Source organism: Stigmatopora argus, chromosome 3, assembly GCF_051989625.1.
Source record: "Stigmatopora argus isolate UIUO_Sarg chromosome 3, RoL_Sarg_1.0, whole genome shotgun sequence".
NCBI lineage: Eukaryota > Metazoa > Chordata > Actinopteri > Syngnathiformes > Syngnathidae > Stigmatopora > Stigmatopora argus.
Window position 1 is genome coordinate 14987440 of NC_135389.1, and position 15802 is coordinate 15003241.

The window sequence follows — 15802 nt, forward strand, 5'->3', positions numbered from 1 at the left end:
CCTTCAAGGGGGAATGGTTCTGTATAGCCACAAACCTAATCATAAGACAAAAGTGCACTGAAATATGAAAAGATCATTTTGCCTGGAGGAGTGTCAGCATGAAAACTTTTTTTCTCAATAAATTGCCGTGTTGTTTTATAACTATTTTACTTTCATCTGTTAAATGAGGTCGTTTTGGGGGCTTGTCTGTGATGCTTGTTGCCCATGGAGGTCTTTTTATGTCTCTTTCAGCAATGCATTGTATCATAAAATGGACAATACATCGTTAATAAGTCATATTAAAAGATTAAATGAGTTTTCAAAACTTTTTCAGGTCCAGGGACTTTTTACAGATTCACTCAAAAATCATTCAATAAGATACAACATTTCATTAAGATGCACTGGAGAAGCCTAAAATATGCACCTAAACCCACACCAGTGAATGTTTTGGGACATAAATATTGCTGATTTATCCATTCTGTTTCTTTAATCAAGAAACAATTTGGAAAAAATAATAATAATGATACATTATTTTTAAAAGGGCTAATATCCATTGTCATGACAGGGATTTTTCCAAGGAAACATGTTCATTCTTGCCTACCGGTTTATTATAACAAGAGAAGAACATTAGTAAAATAGTTTCAAAGAGGTCTTTGAGAAGGAGAACACACATGAGCTTCCTGGGCGGTTTACTAACAGACGCACATTGCTCGTTAAGAGCCAACCCTTTTCCGTAATGACAAACTAGTAGTGGAACGTACCAAAACTGAGAAAACACGGGGGTGTTTATGGCTAAGAGTGCGCCAGTAAAACGCTAAAACCTCTTTAAAAATTCCCTCAAGTGCATCCACTTTGTTTAAAAGTATACATTTAGAAGCATATATGGTAGAAATTTCGATGAAAATCGCTGTATGACGATTTGGTGAAGATAGATGTGAGTGCATGCCCCCTTGGCTTTCCGGGGCTTGTACTGGAAACGAATTGACTGTGTCGGAGAAGCGCACCACTAACACATCAGTACCAACTGAACACAGAACACAGGACGCACATTTTGGACGCCTTAAGAACGAGTGATAATGTCCGCCCCATGCATGTGCTCTCACAATTTCATCCCTTGAAACGTCTACGCTTCTTCTCCGCTTTTTTCTTCTTCATTGAGGTGAGTTCCAACCATGAAGTATCCCTATTATATGAGAATGTGCGTGCGCGTGCATGTGAGGCTACCGAGGTACCAAACGCGGGCGCGCGTGGATGGGATGATGAAATATCACATGAGGACGCCTCGGAGGCAGGGAAGCTCATAAATGGCACGAGTCACGTGGATTGTACATCATGACAGTATTCTAAAATAATCAAAATAATAATAATCCAAAAAATTGAAGATGGCATGATTGGCACCTCGTGGGTAATTTTTTTTTTTTTCTCCACAACCCCATCGACGCAGTGAAGGTTACTCAGCAGCATCCATCTAAGAAAGCTAGGCTAATCTGGAACTATGTAAATCTAGTAATCGGCCTAACTCTTGTGTTTTAAATCCTTGTGTTCATAGAGAATTTGAACAAAATGTCCTGATGTTGCTCGTGGCGTGTCGTCCACACCCTTGGGTCCCCCCCTCCCCATCACTCATCAGACACCGCCAGACAATGCAAAATGCACTCTCGCATCGTCTGATACCCGCGAAAACCCAGAGGCCTGCCTTTAGTAAAAATAATTTTGATTTCAGGATTTATATCAGGTTTTCTATGTGGATGTAAATCTGGATGAATGATAAAATTCATGGGCATTGAAAATTGGAATTGCACATTTGTGTCACCTGAGCATTTGACGTTTAAACAAAGAAATTAAATTAGGCAGACGTCTTGCCAATTGGATGAAGAAGGGAAAACATGACCCATAAACCTCACATAGGCATTCCATATCGTTGGGTGATGTTATTTAATAAATGTGAAAGTACTTATTCCAGCTCTCCCCAACGGCCACATGTGATGGAGACATTTGAGGGTTTTAGGGTCAACGGCTTTTGGTTTTTTTTATGCAAATGACCCCCCCTCCCTCGATCATTTATTGAGGAGGAGGGAGAAATGCGATAGCCTCCATCCTGCCGCTTTACCCGCCACGTGGTTTGTTTTCACAGTAATGTAAATAATTTCTCTTTGTGGGAATTTCACGGAAAAAAAACATCATATTTGTCCTCAGTTTAAAACAGTTCCCAGGTTTCGATAACATGCTTTGGTAAAGAAAACTGAGGACAAAGAAAGACAATACAGTTCAAAGCAGCGCTCCAAGGTTATGAATGGCTTGTACAGAATATTTACTGATATTAAATTGTCTTTGAGGATATTTCTTTCTGAAAAAACCCGTTTTTAAGTTAAAGGGGAAAAATATTAAATAAAGCAAATCGCAGAAAAAAACTCATTTTCTTTAAGTTAAAGAGGGAAGAAATATTAAATAAAGCAAATGTCAGAGGAAAAAAAACTTTCTTTAAGTTGAAGAGGGAAAAAATATTAAATAAAGCAAATGCCGGAAAAAAACTCATTTTCTTTAAGTTGAAGGGTGAAAATAAAAAAATGAAAAAATAGTACTTTAGTCTTTTTTTGGGGGGAAAAGCAATGTTTTCATTCCAATATTGTAGAGAAACCAAAAAAATGATTGCGTGATCTACTGATTAATTTCTCTATTGTTCCCCACAGATCTGGTGAGAATGACTAAGTAAATAAAGTCTTCAAACCTCTATTTGGAAATTCCACAGACTCAAACAAAGAGAAAAGTTGAACAATTGCAATACCTTAAGACTAATACGACAACAAGCAGGTGGCATCTCTCGCCCTCGTTTGCGTTATCAAATGCCCAAAAACAGCAAGGCCGTCAAGAGAGAGCTTGACGACGATGTCACAGAGTCGGCACGGGACCTGCTTTCCAACGAGGATGCCTGTGATGATTCCTTCAAGAAGAGTTCGCTGATCATCGGCGGCCATGACGGCGACGGCAAGCCACGCAACGTGGAAGAGGGTGGCTCCGACGGCGAGGAGGAGGAGGAGGAGGAGGAGCGGCCGGCCTGGAACAGCAAACTGCAGTACATCCTGGCTCAGGTGGGCTTCTCCGTGGGCCTCGGCAATGTCTGGAGATTCCCCTACCTCTGCCAAAAGAATGGAGGAGGTGAGTAGAAGGATTGGTCAATTTTGAATTGGTCACGAGAACAGTGTTTGGTCACGTTTCCATTGACTTGAAATAAGTATCACTAAGCCAGTCATTTCTTGTTACGCTTCATTCATTGCCTTTAGTAAAAGATAAGAAAAACAATAACGCAATAGTTAGCTCCCACTTTGTATTTAAGATTACTGCCACAGCGCTGACCGAAAAACCTGAGTTGAAAACCATCCGTATGTGTACGTTGGTTTCGTTAATTTATCATTTTGGCAGGAGTTCAAATATGAAATATCGATTTCAAAAGGTGAAGTCAAAGTATAGTAGTTTTGAACACATTTTTAAGATGTTTCAGTGCCGACAAGTTATGTTTTTTTTTATTTTCTCTGATCCTTGAAGAAATTTTGTGGGGGTAATGATTATTAGCACACGCAGAGTGTCAAAACAATACTAACATAAGGTATAGTATCCACCACGTGACAGGAAGGAATATGTTTACTGGGGAATTTTGTCAACCTCAAAGTTTCTTGCACTACACTAAAATAACATTGTTTTTGTCTGTACCCATTCTTCATATGACTCTACAAGGCGTATAACACCAACAATTACTCTGTGCCTCTTCTGAAAATCTGAAAATAAATGCACTATTGTTCTTGCAAATTATAATTCTGATTATTACTTTTAATACTACCTATTCTATTATTGTTCTAGTATGCTCTATATATGTTCTCGATGCTGCAGTGGCAAGTGAATTTCCCATGAGGGATAAAAAAAAAGAACTATTGCTTTTCTCTTTTTTATGGTTGTCGTAATAAATTTCTTCTAAGTCGTCACTAGTTTCCACAAAAAGCCAATGTCTGTGCAAAGGATTTAATCTTTTAATACCCAAGTATTGTATTAGATCTAATTAGAGTGGTAGGCGTATCTAATCACTGGCAGTATTAGGAAAATATTAGTAGTGTTGTGGTGGTTGTCATAAAGTAGTAGGAATAAAATAGTAATGTTAGTAGACGTAGTAACTGAATTAAAAGAAAAGTATTCATCAAGAAGTAGTAGTTGTGGCCAAGTAAGCTGTTCTGTGATAGCTTGGTAGTAACGTAGTACTTTATTATTAATTTTATTATCATGGTCAATAGAAGAATTGATGATAAAACTGTCGTAAACCCATGGTAGCGTTAGTAAAGTAGTTATTGTAAAGTAGTATAAAAATTATTATTACCAGTATAGTAGTATAGTAGGAATGTAATACTAGAAGCAGCAGACCTTGTGTATCAGCCTATGGAATGGCAATTTTAGACTTGCTCGCTCAAGTTCACGTTGCTCTAAGACTCCTGTATAGTGGAGTGTCTGGCACACAGAAGGCTGTGAGTCATGTTCCTTCCATGATTCACAGAGGGGGTCAGGGTTGTTTTAAGTGCCATTGGGTTAAAGTGGCTGACTCTGAGGCCTCAGCAGCTCCACCCTCCCTGCTCGTGTGTGTGTGTGTGTGTGTGCGTTTAAATGAAGTGTCGAACGAGAATAAACACACACCTGGAACTTCAATGTAGTTAACATGATCCATTAAGATATGCTTTTCCTTTCATGGTGCATATTGCTGGCTATTTAAAGATGCAAATGGCTAGGTGGAGAAGGATGTCAGGGCTACTATCTAACTTTCTCTCAATGAGTCAGTAGCTATAAATTTTGGCCTGTGAAGCAACCGCAATGTAGGAAGCTGCAGTTGTTAACCAAAAGAGCAGCAGCTACAACAGTAAGTCGTGGATTCAATTCATTCTCAGACAATAAAATTGAAGGAGTTTGTAGATTTATTAAAGACACGCTTACATTTTTTAGAAATTATGTAATTTACAACAATGGCATGTTATACAATTGAGCCTTGCTTATTCATGGACTCCCATTTCGGGGAAATGAGGTTGAATGTGAAAGTATGTTTTCTCACACACTTGTTTCAACTAATCCTCTTGTTATGTTTAATATAAATGAGTCACTTTGAAAATCTTGCTTCAGGGTTTGGCCACAAAGACTTTGCCTACATTAACACTTCAAGTCAACATGAGAGACATTTATTAGTTTTTTTTTTCATGCTGTATCAACAGCCAATTATGAAATTTTCATATCACACCTGGGCTTACTATTATTTGGATAGAAATCCAGTGTTTATCTGATACCTTGAAGGTATACAAAGGTGTAGAAAATATATTTAGCTTTTTGGCACAGTACATGAAGATATCAGAATAAACAAATGTCTCCAGTAGCATAAAATCCTCCTGAAACCTCCCGATTTACTTTTATAAACACTGAGGCAGGTGACAACTTGTCACGCGTTACCCAATACGCGTGCTTATAATGGCACAAATGCATTTCAGTCACGCTGTGGATCGCATATGTTTGAAATCTTAAGAAAAAATCCGAATTGGTCATCATGCCCTGCAGATTCATTGGTAAAATTGAGTATATTAATAAATTACATGGAACAGGTTACTACCTTATCCTGGTCATTAGTCCATTGTAGGTTGTTTTGGTCTATAAATGGTCCTTTGCACATTTAGCGAGGACACACCAGGACTTCTGCAAAAGTCCAACGGCTATTTTGGGGGAAGATTAAAACTGTTTTCTTCTGGAAAGACAATGGGAGACCACCTGGAAGGTGGGTGTGTATTTGATGTTGCCTGATGTCTTAGGCACTCCCCGCAATGAGCTAGAATAAGTTCTGATGCTTAAGACAACATACACACAAGCATTACACATAGGAGGGGCAGTGAGAATATCCTGTCTGTCCATTTAAACAATAAACAGATTTTATCTGAACAAAGATTTTTTTTAAAAATGGGGCTGCATTATGCAAACAATGCTAACATAATTTTGCGTGCATTTTTTTGGGGGAAAAAACTGTCAAACGGGTGCTTGTGTCACATTCTCTAGTTTTGGAAGGTATGAGGCAATGCTACTCGAGCTGGGTTTTGGGAACATGCTGGATATTACCAAAACTTCCCGGGAGGATTTAGCAGAGTAATACCCCTCCTGAGTTATTTTAGACCCCCTCTAAATTGTGTCACATTTCATTACCTCTTAGAAGCAAGAGATTTCTTATCAAAGGAGGCCAAAATGCGATCATAGCTTATTGAAATTAAGATAAGCTATGAACAAAATGAACGGATGGCTGGAAGAGAGCTTATGAAAGAACATTTATCAAATACAGTACAGGTGAATTTACTTTAGTTAATTGTCTATTAAAAATGATCCTAAAATATAATTGTTGAGATTCAAAGAAGCAAAATCAACAGAAGAAAAACTGTTCCTATCTTTTCGACAGCCATTTTAGTGGTCACAATGTCATGCGCCACATCTATTCTTAAGTTGAAGAACTGAAAAAGCCAAGAAAAAAGTGAATCTGAACTTTATCTGTTCGTTACACAGTGAAGTGAATTGAAAGTTAGGTTTTCACATTGTCTATATATAGCCAATAACCTGAAGGAGGACAATTCTAACTTGCTTTTATACAGTACTGTAAAAATTCGGGGGAAGCCCTCTAGTACAAGGGTGTCAGACTCGGGTTGGTTCGCGGGCCGCATTAACGTCAACTCGATTTGATGTGGGCCGGACCATTTTAGATATGATATTGAGATTTTTTTTAAAATAAATTGATTAAAAGAACTGGATCAAAAGCCCTATCTATTCCACTTTTTATAGATCTAAAACAATGTTTATGAGAGCTTTTTTTTTCTTAGTAAAGGAAAATCTCTTTTAATCATTATGTTCCATATTAAAGTGGAAAACATAAAATATTTTTATATATTTTTAGATTTTACAAAATGATTTTTGAACTAAAAACACAGAAAAAATGGATTAAAAAATTACAATTATTGATTTAAAAGGGGGAAAATCAGGAAATATAATATACATCTATAATCTTCATTTTAATTTGATCCTAAAACAGAAAGTCGGCACTCATGATTTACTTTCTCGGGCCACACAAAATGATGTGGCGGGCCAGATTTGGCCCCCGGGCCGCCACTTTGACACCTGTGCTTATTTATTTTTTTAATGTAAGTGTACAGTACTGTATGTGTTATTTTGAATATTAGGTGCATACCTGGTGCCCTACTTGATCCTGCTGGTGTTGATTGGCATCCCGCTTTTCTTCTTGGAGCTGGCCGTGGGTCAGCGCATCCGCCGGGGCAGCATCGGCGTGTGGAACTACATCAGCCCTCGACTGGGGGGTATCGGCTTCGCTAGCTGCGTGGTGAGTCCTGCGCTGACCGATAGCTGGAAGCGGTAGCCATGTGGCCTCCTTCAAGGCCTATCTTCCAATAATAGATGCTCTGTGCAGGTGTGTTTCTTCGTGGCTCTCTACTACAATGTCATCATCAGTTGGAGTCTCTTCTATTTCTCACAGTCCTTTCAGCAACCGCTTCCTTGGCACGAGTGTCCACTCGTCAAAAGCCAGAACAGCACAGGTAAGATGATTTTACATTCTAAGGATGCAAAAAGTGGACCTTTTTTTTACTCATGAGAAAATGTTAAAATGTGAGTTGCAATGCTTTGGCACATACTTGCGATAATCGTCACTTCTCAAAATATGAAAAACTTTCATTTATCAGCAAAAATAAAGTTGCATTTTAAGAAAATTGAGTTGTTTTGAAATGTGCAATGTCCAAAACAAAAACATACATACTACATAGTGTCTTGTTACTGTGCAGATGTGGTACCTGAGTGCAAGAAAAGCTCAGCAACCACCTACTACTGGTACCGTGAAGCCCTGGACATCTCCGACAGCATCTCTGAAGGCGGAGGACTTAACTGGAAGATGACGCTGTGCCTCCTGGCTGCCTGGTCCATGGTCTGCCTGGCCATGATCAAGGGCATCCAGTCCTCTGGCAAGGTATTCTCACCTTCTGTGTTCTTTGATAAAAGTGGGAAAAAAAGGTAGCTTACAATGCATGTTGGCAACTGTTTGAAGAGACCAATTGGCCATTACTTGCTCAGTTTTTGGGAAATCCTCTAACACAGGGGTGTCAGACTCGGGTTGGTTCGCGGGCTGCGTTAACGTCAACTCTATTTCATGTGGGCCGGACCATTTTAGATATAATATTTAGATTTTTTTTTAATAAATGGATTATAAGAACTGGATTAAAATCCCTGAATATTCAGTTTTTTATAGATCTAAAACAATGTTTATTTTAGCTTTTTTATATATTTTTAGATTTTACAAAATGATTTTTGAACTAAAAACACAGAAAAAATTGCTTAAAATTACAATTATTGATTTAATAGGGGGAAAATCAGGAAATTTAATATACATCTATACTCTTCATTTTAATTTGATCCTAAAACAGAAAGTCGCCACTCATGATTTACTTTCCCGGGCCACACAAAATGATGCGGCGGGCCAGATTTGGCCCCCGGGCCGCCACTTTGACACATGTGCTCTAGCAGCTTGTTAGCTCACGTAAAGGCAAAAGTTTTGGAGATCCAACTGTGGACCCCATATCAATAAAGGTCTTCATGAGCAATCTCAGAAGGCTCACTAAGCGATGAAAGTAGAGTTTTACCAAGTACGTAGTTGCATTTCTGTTAAAAAGGCTGTTGAGTTAAAAATGCTAAGAGGATAAGGAAGGCTTCAACATTATGAAAAAATGAGTTAGAATACATTAGAGCTGCGATTGGCTGACACCCAATTCAGGGTGTCCATAGTTAGCTGGGATAGGCTTTGGCAACCCTACGACCCTCGTGAGGATAAGGCACAGAAGTTGAATAAATGAATAATAGTTAAGGGGAATGAATGCAATATTAAAAAAAATAAAGTTCCAGCATTCGGGGGGGGGGGGGGGGGGGTTGGGGGGGGAGGAATTACGAGAGGATGAAGTTGTAACATCACTTGGAAGAAAATCGTAATGTTGAGAGAATTCAATTGTGAGAAGATTCCGAGACTAAAGAATTTTTACCTCAACAGAAATAAAGTATAACATCGCTAATAATTCACAGTTGATAAAACGAAGCAAGTGACAACATATTTTAAAAGATTGCAATGTTAAGGGAATAAATCACAAATAGTGTCATCCTCGGTTGTTCTTGTGATTTTTCCCCAAAGGGATTCTAACTTAAGCTCACCTACATACGCTGACCTCCCGCTTCAAAGCTGACAGTAACATGACTAGCATCCGGAAGGATTAAGACCTTTGCGTACCTCCTTTTTTTCTTTTCTCTCTTTTCATTATTTGTCATATGACAAGCATTAGCCGCTGGACTTTAGGGGTCAAGCTAGAGCTAATTGGAAAAAATGGCAGCATTTAATCTTACAGGAGGAGAGCTTTAATGCTTTTTATGTTTGAATTTGGTTTCATTCCTTCGTGTTACGTCACACCCCTACTACACTCAAGATCAAGTGATGTTTATACACAGCATAAATAAATCCCTTGCATACATGTTTTTAGACAAAATCTAAATAGAGTTCATAAATACATTGAATTATTTTCTGAGATATTGATTTTTGAAGACTTCTCTCTGCTCTATGGATGATTCCAGCTGTGGTATGTCCTTTTGCGGCCTATCGATTCCATTGCACAGCCACCACAGAAAATGCATGAAAAATATTAAATTAGACTGGAACATATCTCAAAAGACGTCCCCTTTTTGCATCACTTATCAATTTGTAGTTTTTTTTTTTTAGCTTTTTGTTAGCTGGGCCTAAAAGTCTGTTTATCACGGCAGCTGTCCTGCTGTTTTGGCCACTGTCCAACATGGCGGACCCGAACAAAACAAGATGGATGCCGAAATCAATGGCCATCTTGATTTGTCCAGCCAAACTGTCCCTGCCCATCTGACCTCGGTGGCTGAAATGTGGCTGACAGCCTCTGCCTTTGTCAAACCGCTATCGCCCGCTGCCACTCTGCTCTATTTTAGTGCTGCCACTGCAGTAGTTGCTGCACAAAGCTAGAAATAATCCCTGAAGATAACATACACAGTACATATGTGGATGTTTTACCAGGTGTGTCTAGATGGGTCATAGAGACGCCATGAGTCTAAACTTTCCCTGGAGGAGCCCCCTCCCCTCCCAGGCATGTTACAAGTGTGAGTGAGTACAAAAGAATATTAATGTGCCTCTCCTCCTCCTGTGTGCACAAAGAGTATTTTTTTTCAAGGAATACCCTCAACTGAGTGTGGGTGGGCGTGAAAGGGGATCCGGTTGTCATGGTTACACGCGCCCTTTCCCTTGGCTGATTGTTAAAGATGGCGAGGACGGGGGACAGAGGGCAGTGTGGTCCAGGCAGGAAGAATAACTCATTAATTTTAGAAGACCCCTTTAAGTATTTAAAGATTATAACAGTTGAGGAGTATTTTGGTGATCTGTCCTCACCATATTTGCTTTAACCTAGCAGAATTTTGCTTGACAACAGCCAATGAGTCAAACTTTTCTCTCTTTGTTTTTGCTTGAAGAACAAAGCAAAAATATACAAAGAGATCATATATATATATATATATATATATATATATATATATATATATATATATATATATATATATATATATATATATATATATATATATATACACACACATATATCTAGCTGGTTCGATTTATACTAAGGTCTGACTTATAGTCCAAAAATATGGCAGTTTGTGTACACCATTGTGTGGTTTTTTTTAAATATAAGACTAAATTTGTATGCTATGCTTGTACACACAGGTCATGTACTTCAGCTCGTTGTTCCCGTACGTGGTACTCATCTGCTTCCTGGTTCGCTCACTGCTCCTGGAGGGCTCCATGGATGGGATTCGCCACATGTTCACACCCAAGGTCAGCCCTGAGATCAGAGCCGTTGTCTTCCACGGTCTTGAAGTCATCATTTTGGTTTCTCCTGGAAAGATGATGAAATTATGTTCTTCAAAAAGAATAAATTGATTTACATTTATGTTTTTACCGTACTAATTAGATTGAGTACTTCAAATAGCCCACTCTGCCTGAGGGGGGAAAAACAGACAAAAAATGAGTGTGTGAGATGATTGACTGACATTGCAGTAACAGATTAATCACTCTCAGGCTGCAGATTCTGACTATCTTCCATTACCATGGAAACAAGTGTTAGATTATCCATAATCCACCTTTTTTGATTAACAACGAAAGCTGCCTGATGGTGTAGTAGTTCACTCGCCTGACAAAACAAAAAGCCACAGTGCAATGCAAGAACAGCTTTTGAAATATGACTATATTTTGATTTGTGCTTTTTATTGTGGCTTGAATTGAAAGAGTCTCCTTGCATATATAAAAGGAAGCTCACCCAACATGTTCCTTTGTTTGTGTCCCAGCTGGAGAAGATGCTGGAGGCCAAAGTGTGGCGCGAGGCGGCCACGCAGGTGTTCTTTGCGCTGGGCCTGGGCTTCGGCGGCGTCATCGCCTTCTCCAGCTACAACAAGCGCAACAACAACTGCCACTTTGATGCCGTGCTGGTGTCGTTCATCAACTTCTTCACGTCCGTGCTGGCCACCTTGGTGGTGTTCGCAGTGCTCGGCTTCAAGGCCAACATCATGAACGGCAGATGCGTGGAACTGTGAGTGACTGCCGCCTCACAGGTTTCGTCTGTCATGCTTTACAAGACAAGTCACAAAGACGTAAAGATTAGATAAGTAAGGCTACACTCGATTGTCAACTGTGTTTTGTATTGTTTTGATCAGCAACAGCAACAAGATTTTGGGTCTGCTGGCAAATGGTTCTGAGACCAACCTGATCCCCAACCACATCAACCTCAGTCACAAAGTGAGCGTGGATGAATACCATGAGATGATTGAACACATCAAAAGCGTCAAGAAGGACAATTTTTTCAAACTCGGATTGCAATCTTGTAGAATTGAAGATGAACTCAATAAGGTAAATGACAAATGCTACAATAGCCATGACTATGAATACATCATATTGTTTTTTTCTAGCCACAAAATATTTGATAGTTGCTGTTTTTGGGGGGAATGAAACGGTAACTATCCCCTTCGCCCTCCCACCAGACGGTGCAAGGAACAGGCCTGGCCTTTATCGCCTTCACGGAGGCTATGACGCACTTCCCTGCGTCTCCCTTCTGGTCGGTGATGTTCTTCCTCATGCTGGTCAACTTGGGTCTCGGCAGCATGTTCGGCACCATCGAGGGCATCCTAACACCTCTCATCGACACCTTCAAAGTGCGCAAGGAGCTCTTGACCGGTCAGGGAAACACGTTTCTTCATTTACTGCGTAACCGGAAATCGCAAAAGTACTCACTCTCAGTCAAGTTTTGTTGTGATATATAGATCTGTTTGTTAACCTCCACCACTGTCGATGTAATTGATCCGAGAGCGGTTTTCTAATATTCTCCCCCTCTGTCGCAGTGGGCTGTTGCGTGCTGGCCTTTTTCCTCGGCCTGCTTTTTGTGCAGCGCTCGGGAAACTACTTTGTCGCCATGTTTGACGACTACTCGGCCACGCTGCCGTTGCTCATCGTGGTCATCCTGGAGAATCTGGCCATCGCGTGGTTCTACGGAATTGACAAGTACGTGAAAGTTCGCATTTTCCAGCAGAAGCTTTTCATCTACAAAACAATAGCTTTTACACAAACTCAATAATCAGCAAACACAATAAGCCCCACTTTGTATCCTTTTCTGAACGTCACATTGTTCAGTCATATGAAAATACACTGTGGGAAAATTGCTCTATTGTATCAACTTTGGATGTACTAATTTCTGTAAATGTGAAGATGAAATACTGACCTGTGTTGCTTGACCTTCTATGCCAAGGGTGTCAGACTCGGGTTGGTTCGCGGGCCGCTTTAACATCAACTTGATATCACGTGGGCCGGACCATTTTAGATATAATATTTAGATTTTTTTATAAATGGATTAAAAGAACTGGATTAAAAGCCCTGAATATTCAGTTTTTTTATAGATCTAAAACAATGTTTATTTTAGCTTTTTTAAATATATTTTTAGATTTTACAAAATGATTTTTGAACTAAAAACAGAAAAAAATATTAAAAAATTACTATTATTGATTTAAAAGGGAGCAGCGACGTATAATTTTTTTTTGGGGGGGGGGGGGTTTGGGGGGGGGCATTTACAAGTACACTTCCGGCATCCCACATCGACAAAACATCTTGGTTGTAAGTTAAGGCTTGCTTTTAAATCTCACATCAACAAGGACGAATGATAAAGACTTTTAATACGGCTTTATTTACCAAAAAAAAAAAGATCATTTCATTATTTCTGTCACGGGCTGGCTGTAATTGACCGCATTATCTTTAGCCTTCTCATCGTTGTACTTGGTGTTTAGTACATTTGTAGACGATAGATGCATCGCATGACTCTGGCAACAATATCAAAGATGACTTTGCCCTCAATCCAGATGTGCATGTACCAATCCAAAGGATGAAGGGTGCACAGTCCTCTTCACACGCCTGAGTCTCAATTTTATCCCCATGTTAAAAGGAAATTTAATATACATCTATACTCTTCATTTTAATTTGATCCTAAAACAGAAAGTCGGCACTCATGATTTACTTTTCCGGGCCACACAAAATGATGCGGCGGGCCAGATTTCGCCCCCGGGCCGCCACTTTGACATGTGTTCTATGCCATCAGGTTTTTCGAGGACCTTAAGGACATGCTGGGCTTCACGCCGTACCGCTTCTACTACTACATGTGGAAGTTCATTACGCCCATACTGCTGCTGGTGCTGCTGGGCAGCAGCTTCGTCCAGCTCATCATGAAGCCGCCCGAATACAGTGCCTGGATACAATCGGAGGTAAGTTGTGTCCACAATGTGGTTTACTGTCAATCTTGAGGTATTACAAGCACGTTACAAAGTCTCTATAATACCAACAAGCGTGTGTTATGTTCCTCTGGGGTGCGCCTTGCAGGCCAAGGAGCAGATCGTTGGCTTCCCTCCATGGGGCGTGGCGGTGTGCTTCTCCCTGGTGGTGTTGGCCGTGCTGCCCGTGCCAGTGGTCTTCGCGCTGCGCTACTTCAACGTGATGGGCGACGGCGGCTCCGGCGGCATCTCGGCCGTGTCCTACAAGAAGGGCATTATCATCAACGAGACCCTAGCGCCCGGTGAAGACGACGACGCCAGCCTCCTTCGCGCCAAAACCACACCCAGCGAGGCTCCATCGCCCCCGCCTGCCAATGGCATCTACCGCAAGCAGAGTGCTGGTCGCAGCGGTCCCGAGGCGGACGCCGCCCCCAACGGTCGCTACGGCATCGGCTACCTGATGGCCGACATGCCGGACGTGCCGGAGTCGGACTTGTAGAGCGGCCCGGCCCCCTTCTTCCCGTTTCCTCGTCCGTGTGTGCGCCGCGATAAACAGCCTGGCTGCTTTAGTTCCTCTCATCTCTCTCTTTTTGTTACGTATGAACCTTAACATTACCATAAAAGAACAAAGGCCTGGGAATGTACACTCACAGGTCACTTTGTTGAGTACATTATTTTCCCTCCAAAAAAATCTAGGCGGATTTGCTCCACAATAAGTTTTGACAACCACATTCACACAGGCGTCGGCATTGATGAAAAACGTTTAAATAAAAAACATGAGAAATGTCCTATTGAAAAACACTTGACATTACACATACAGATGAGTTACGGACAAGCCTTCGTTTGCTGTATTTGTTTTGAGAATTGGATCGTAGGCCGCATCAATTTTTCTGGGGGACCGCTTACGGCCCACAAACAGCAGATTAGCCACCCGGTTATCTGCCTTAAATTAAATGATGACAAATATAGTTTTTTTGCTTTTAGCACTGAAAAACACTCATTGGCTGTCATTGACTGAGATAGACGTCCTATTTAAATAAATTGCACATCTGTTCATTTGCTGGCAGCCCCACCAGTTGAAATAAATTGGACACATGATTGACAGCAGGACAAAAAGAAACAAAATTACACATTCCGCATCGTCATTGGCGGGTTAAAGTTAAAACTCAGCGTTACTTTTAGGACTGTGACCACAAGCAGTTTTATCTTTTTATCATGATATGTACCTAATGGAGTGTCCAGTGAGTGTGAGACTTTTCCCAGGTTCTTCCCCGCCACATTACTTGAACTTTGGACCCCGCCTTCTTGCTGCCTTAGAAAGTGCGAGCAATAAGGTGAACGTGCCACCGAGCCAACATAAAGAAGCAGTCAGCAAGAAGGTGGGCATATACGTCCCTGCGTACATTCCAGGACTCCCGCCATTCTTCGAGGCTAATGTGTGCCCACATCTGCAGTTATAGAATACGCCACCTTTGTATAGTTGGGCTATTCTGTAAATAGCATATAAATATATTTATCTGGCTCCGTTGGATACATGTTATTAAGGTTCAGTCATCAAATCCTCATTATTAACGTCATTGTTTTTTGTACTAATGAGTTGGTGAGGGCCGAGTCCTCGTTCTTGTAAATAGTTTTTACCCATGAAATGGCTTGAAAACATGCAGCAAAGAAATGTCTTTTTCCCTCCTCTTCTTCTACATTAAACATTAAATATATGTTAAAAAAAGACTCAAGGCCTCTACTCATTTTTTGATAATATAATAGTATGTCATGTTAAAATATAATCATTTTAAGTAGTATAAGATTTGAAATATCTTATAATGACACGCTGTGGGTTGGCACTTGATTTTAAATGAGTGGCTTGAATTATTACATTTCCAGTTGAAATGACAGTAATAGTCATTTTGGATGG

At 40.3% G+C, this 15802-nt stretch overlaps 1 protein-coding gene across 1 annotated transcript; it reads left to right on the top strand.

Moving 5' to 3' along the window:
* The first annotated feature begins 970 nt into the window (after positions 1 to 970).
* Positions 971 to 15618, top strand: slc6a15 (solute carrier family 6 member 15). Its single transcript, XM_077596899.1, has 12 exons — positions 971 to 1138; positions 2670 to 3135; positions 7209 to 7366; positions 7454 to 7580; positions 7824 to 8005; positions 10811 to 10921; positions 11431 to 11672; positions 11797 to 11989; positions 12121 to 12313; positions 12478 to 12637; positions 13722 to 13884; positions 14000 to 15618. The coding sequence occupies exons 2-12, from the start codon at positions 2823 to 2825 to the stop codon at positions 14387 to 14389; spliced, it is 2232 nt and encodes a 743-aa protein (XP_077453025.1). The 5' UTR covers positions 971 to 1138; positions 2670 to 2822; the 3' UTR covers positions 14390 to 15618.
* The last annotated feature ends 184 nt before the right edge of the window (positions 15619 to 15802 follow it).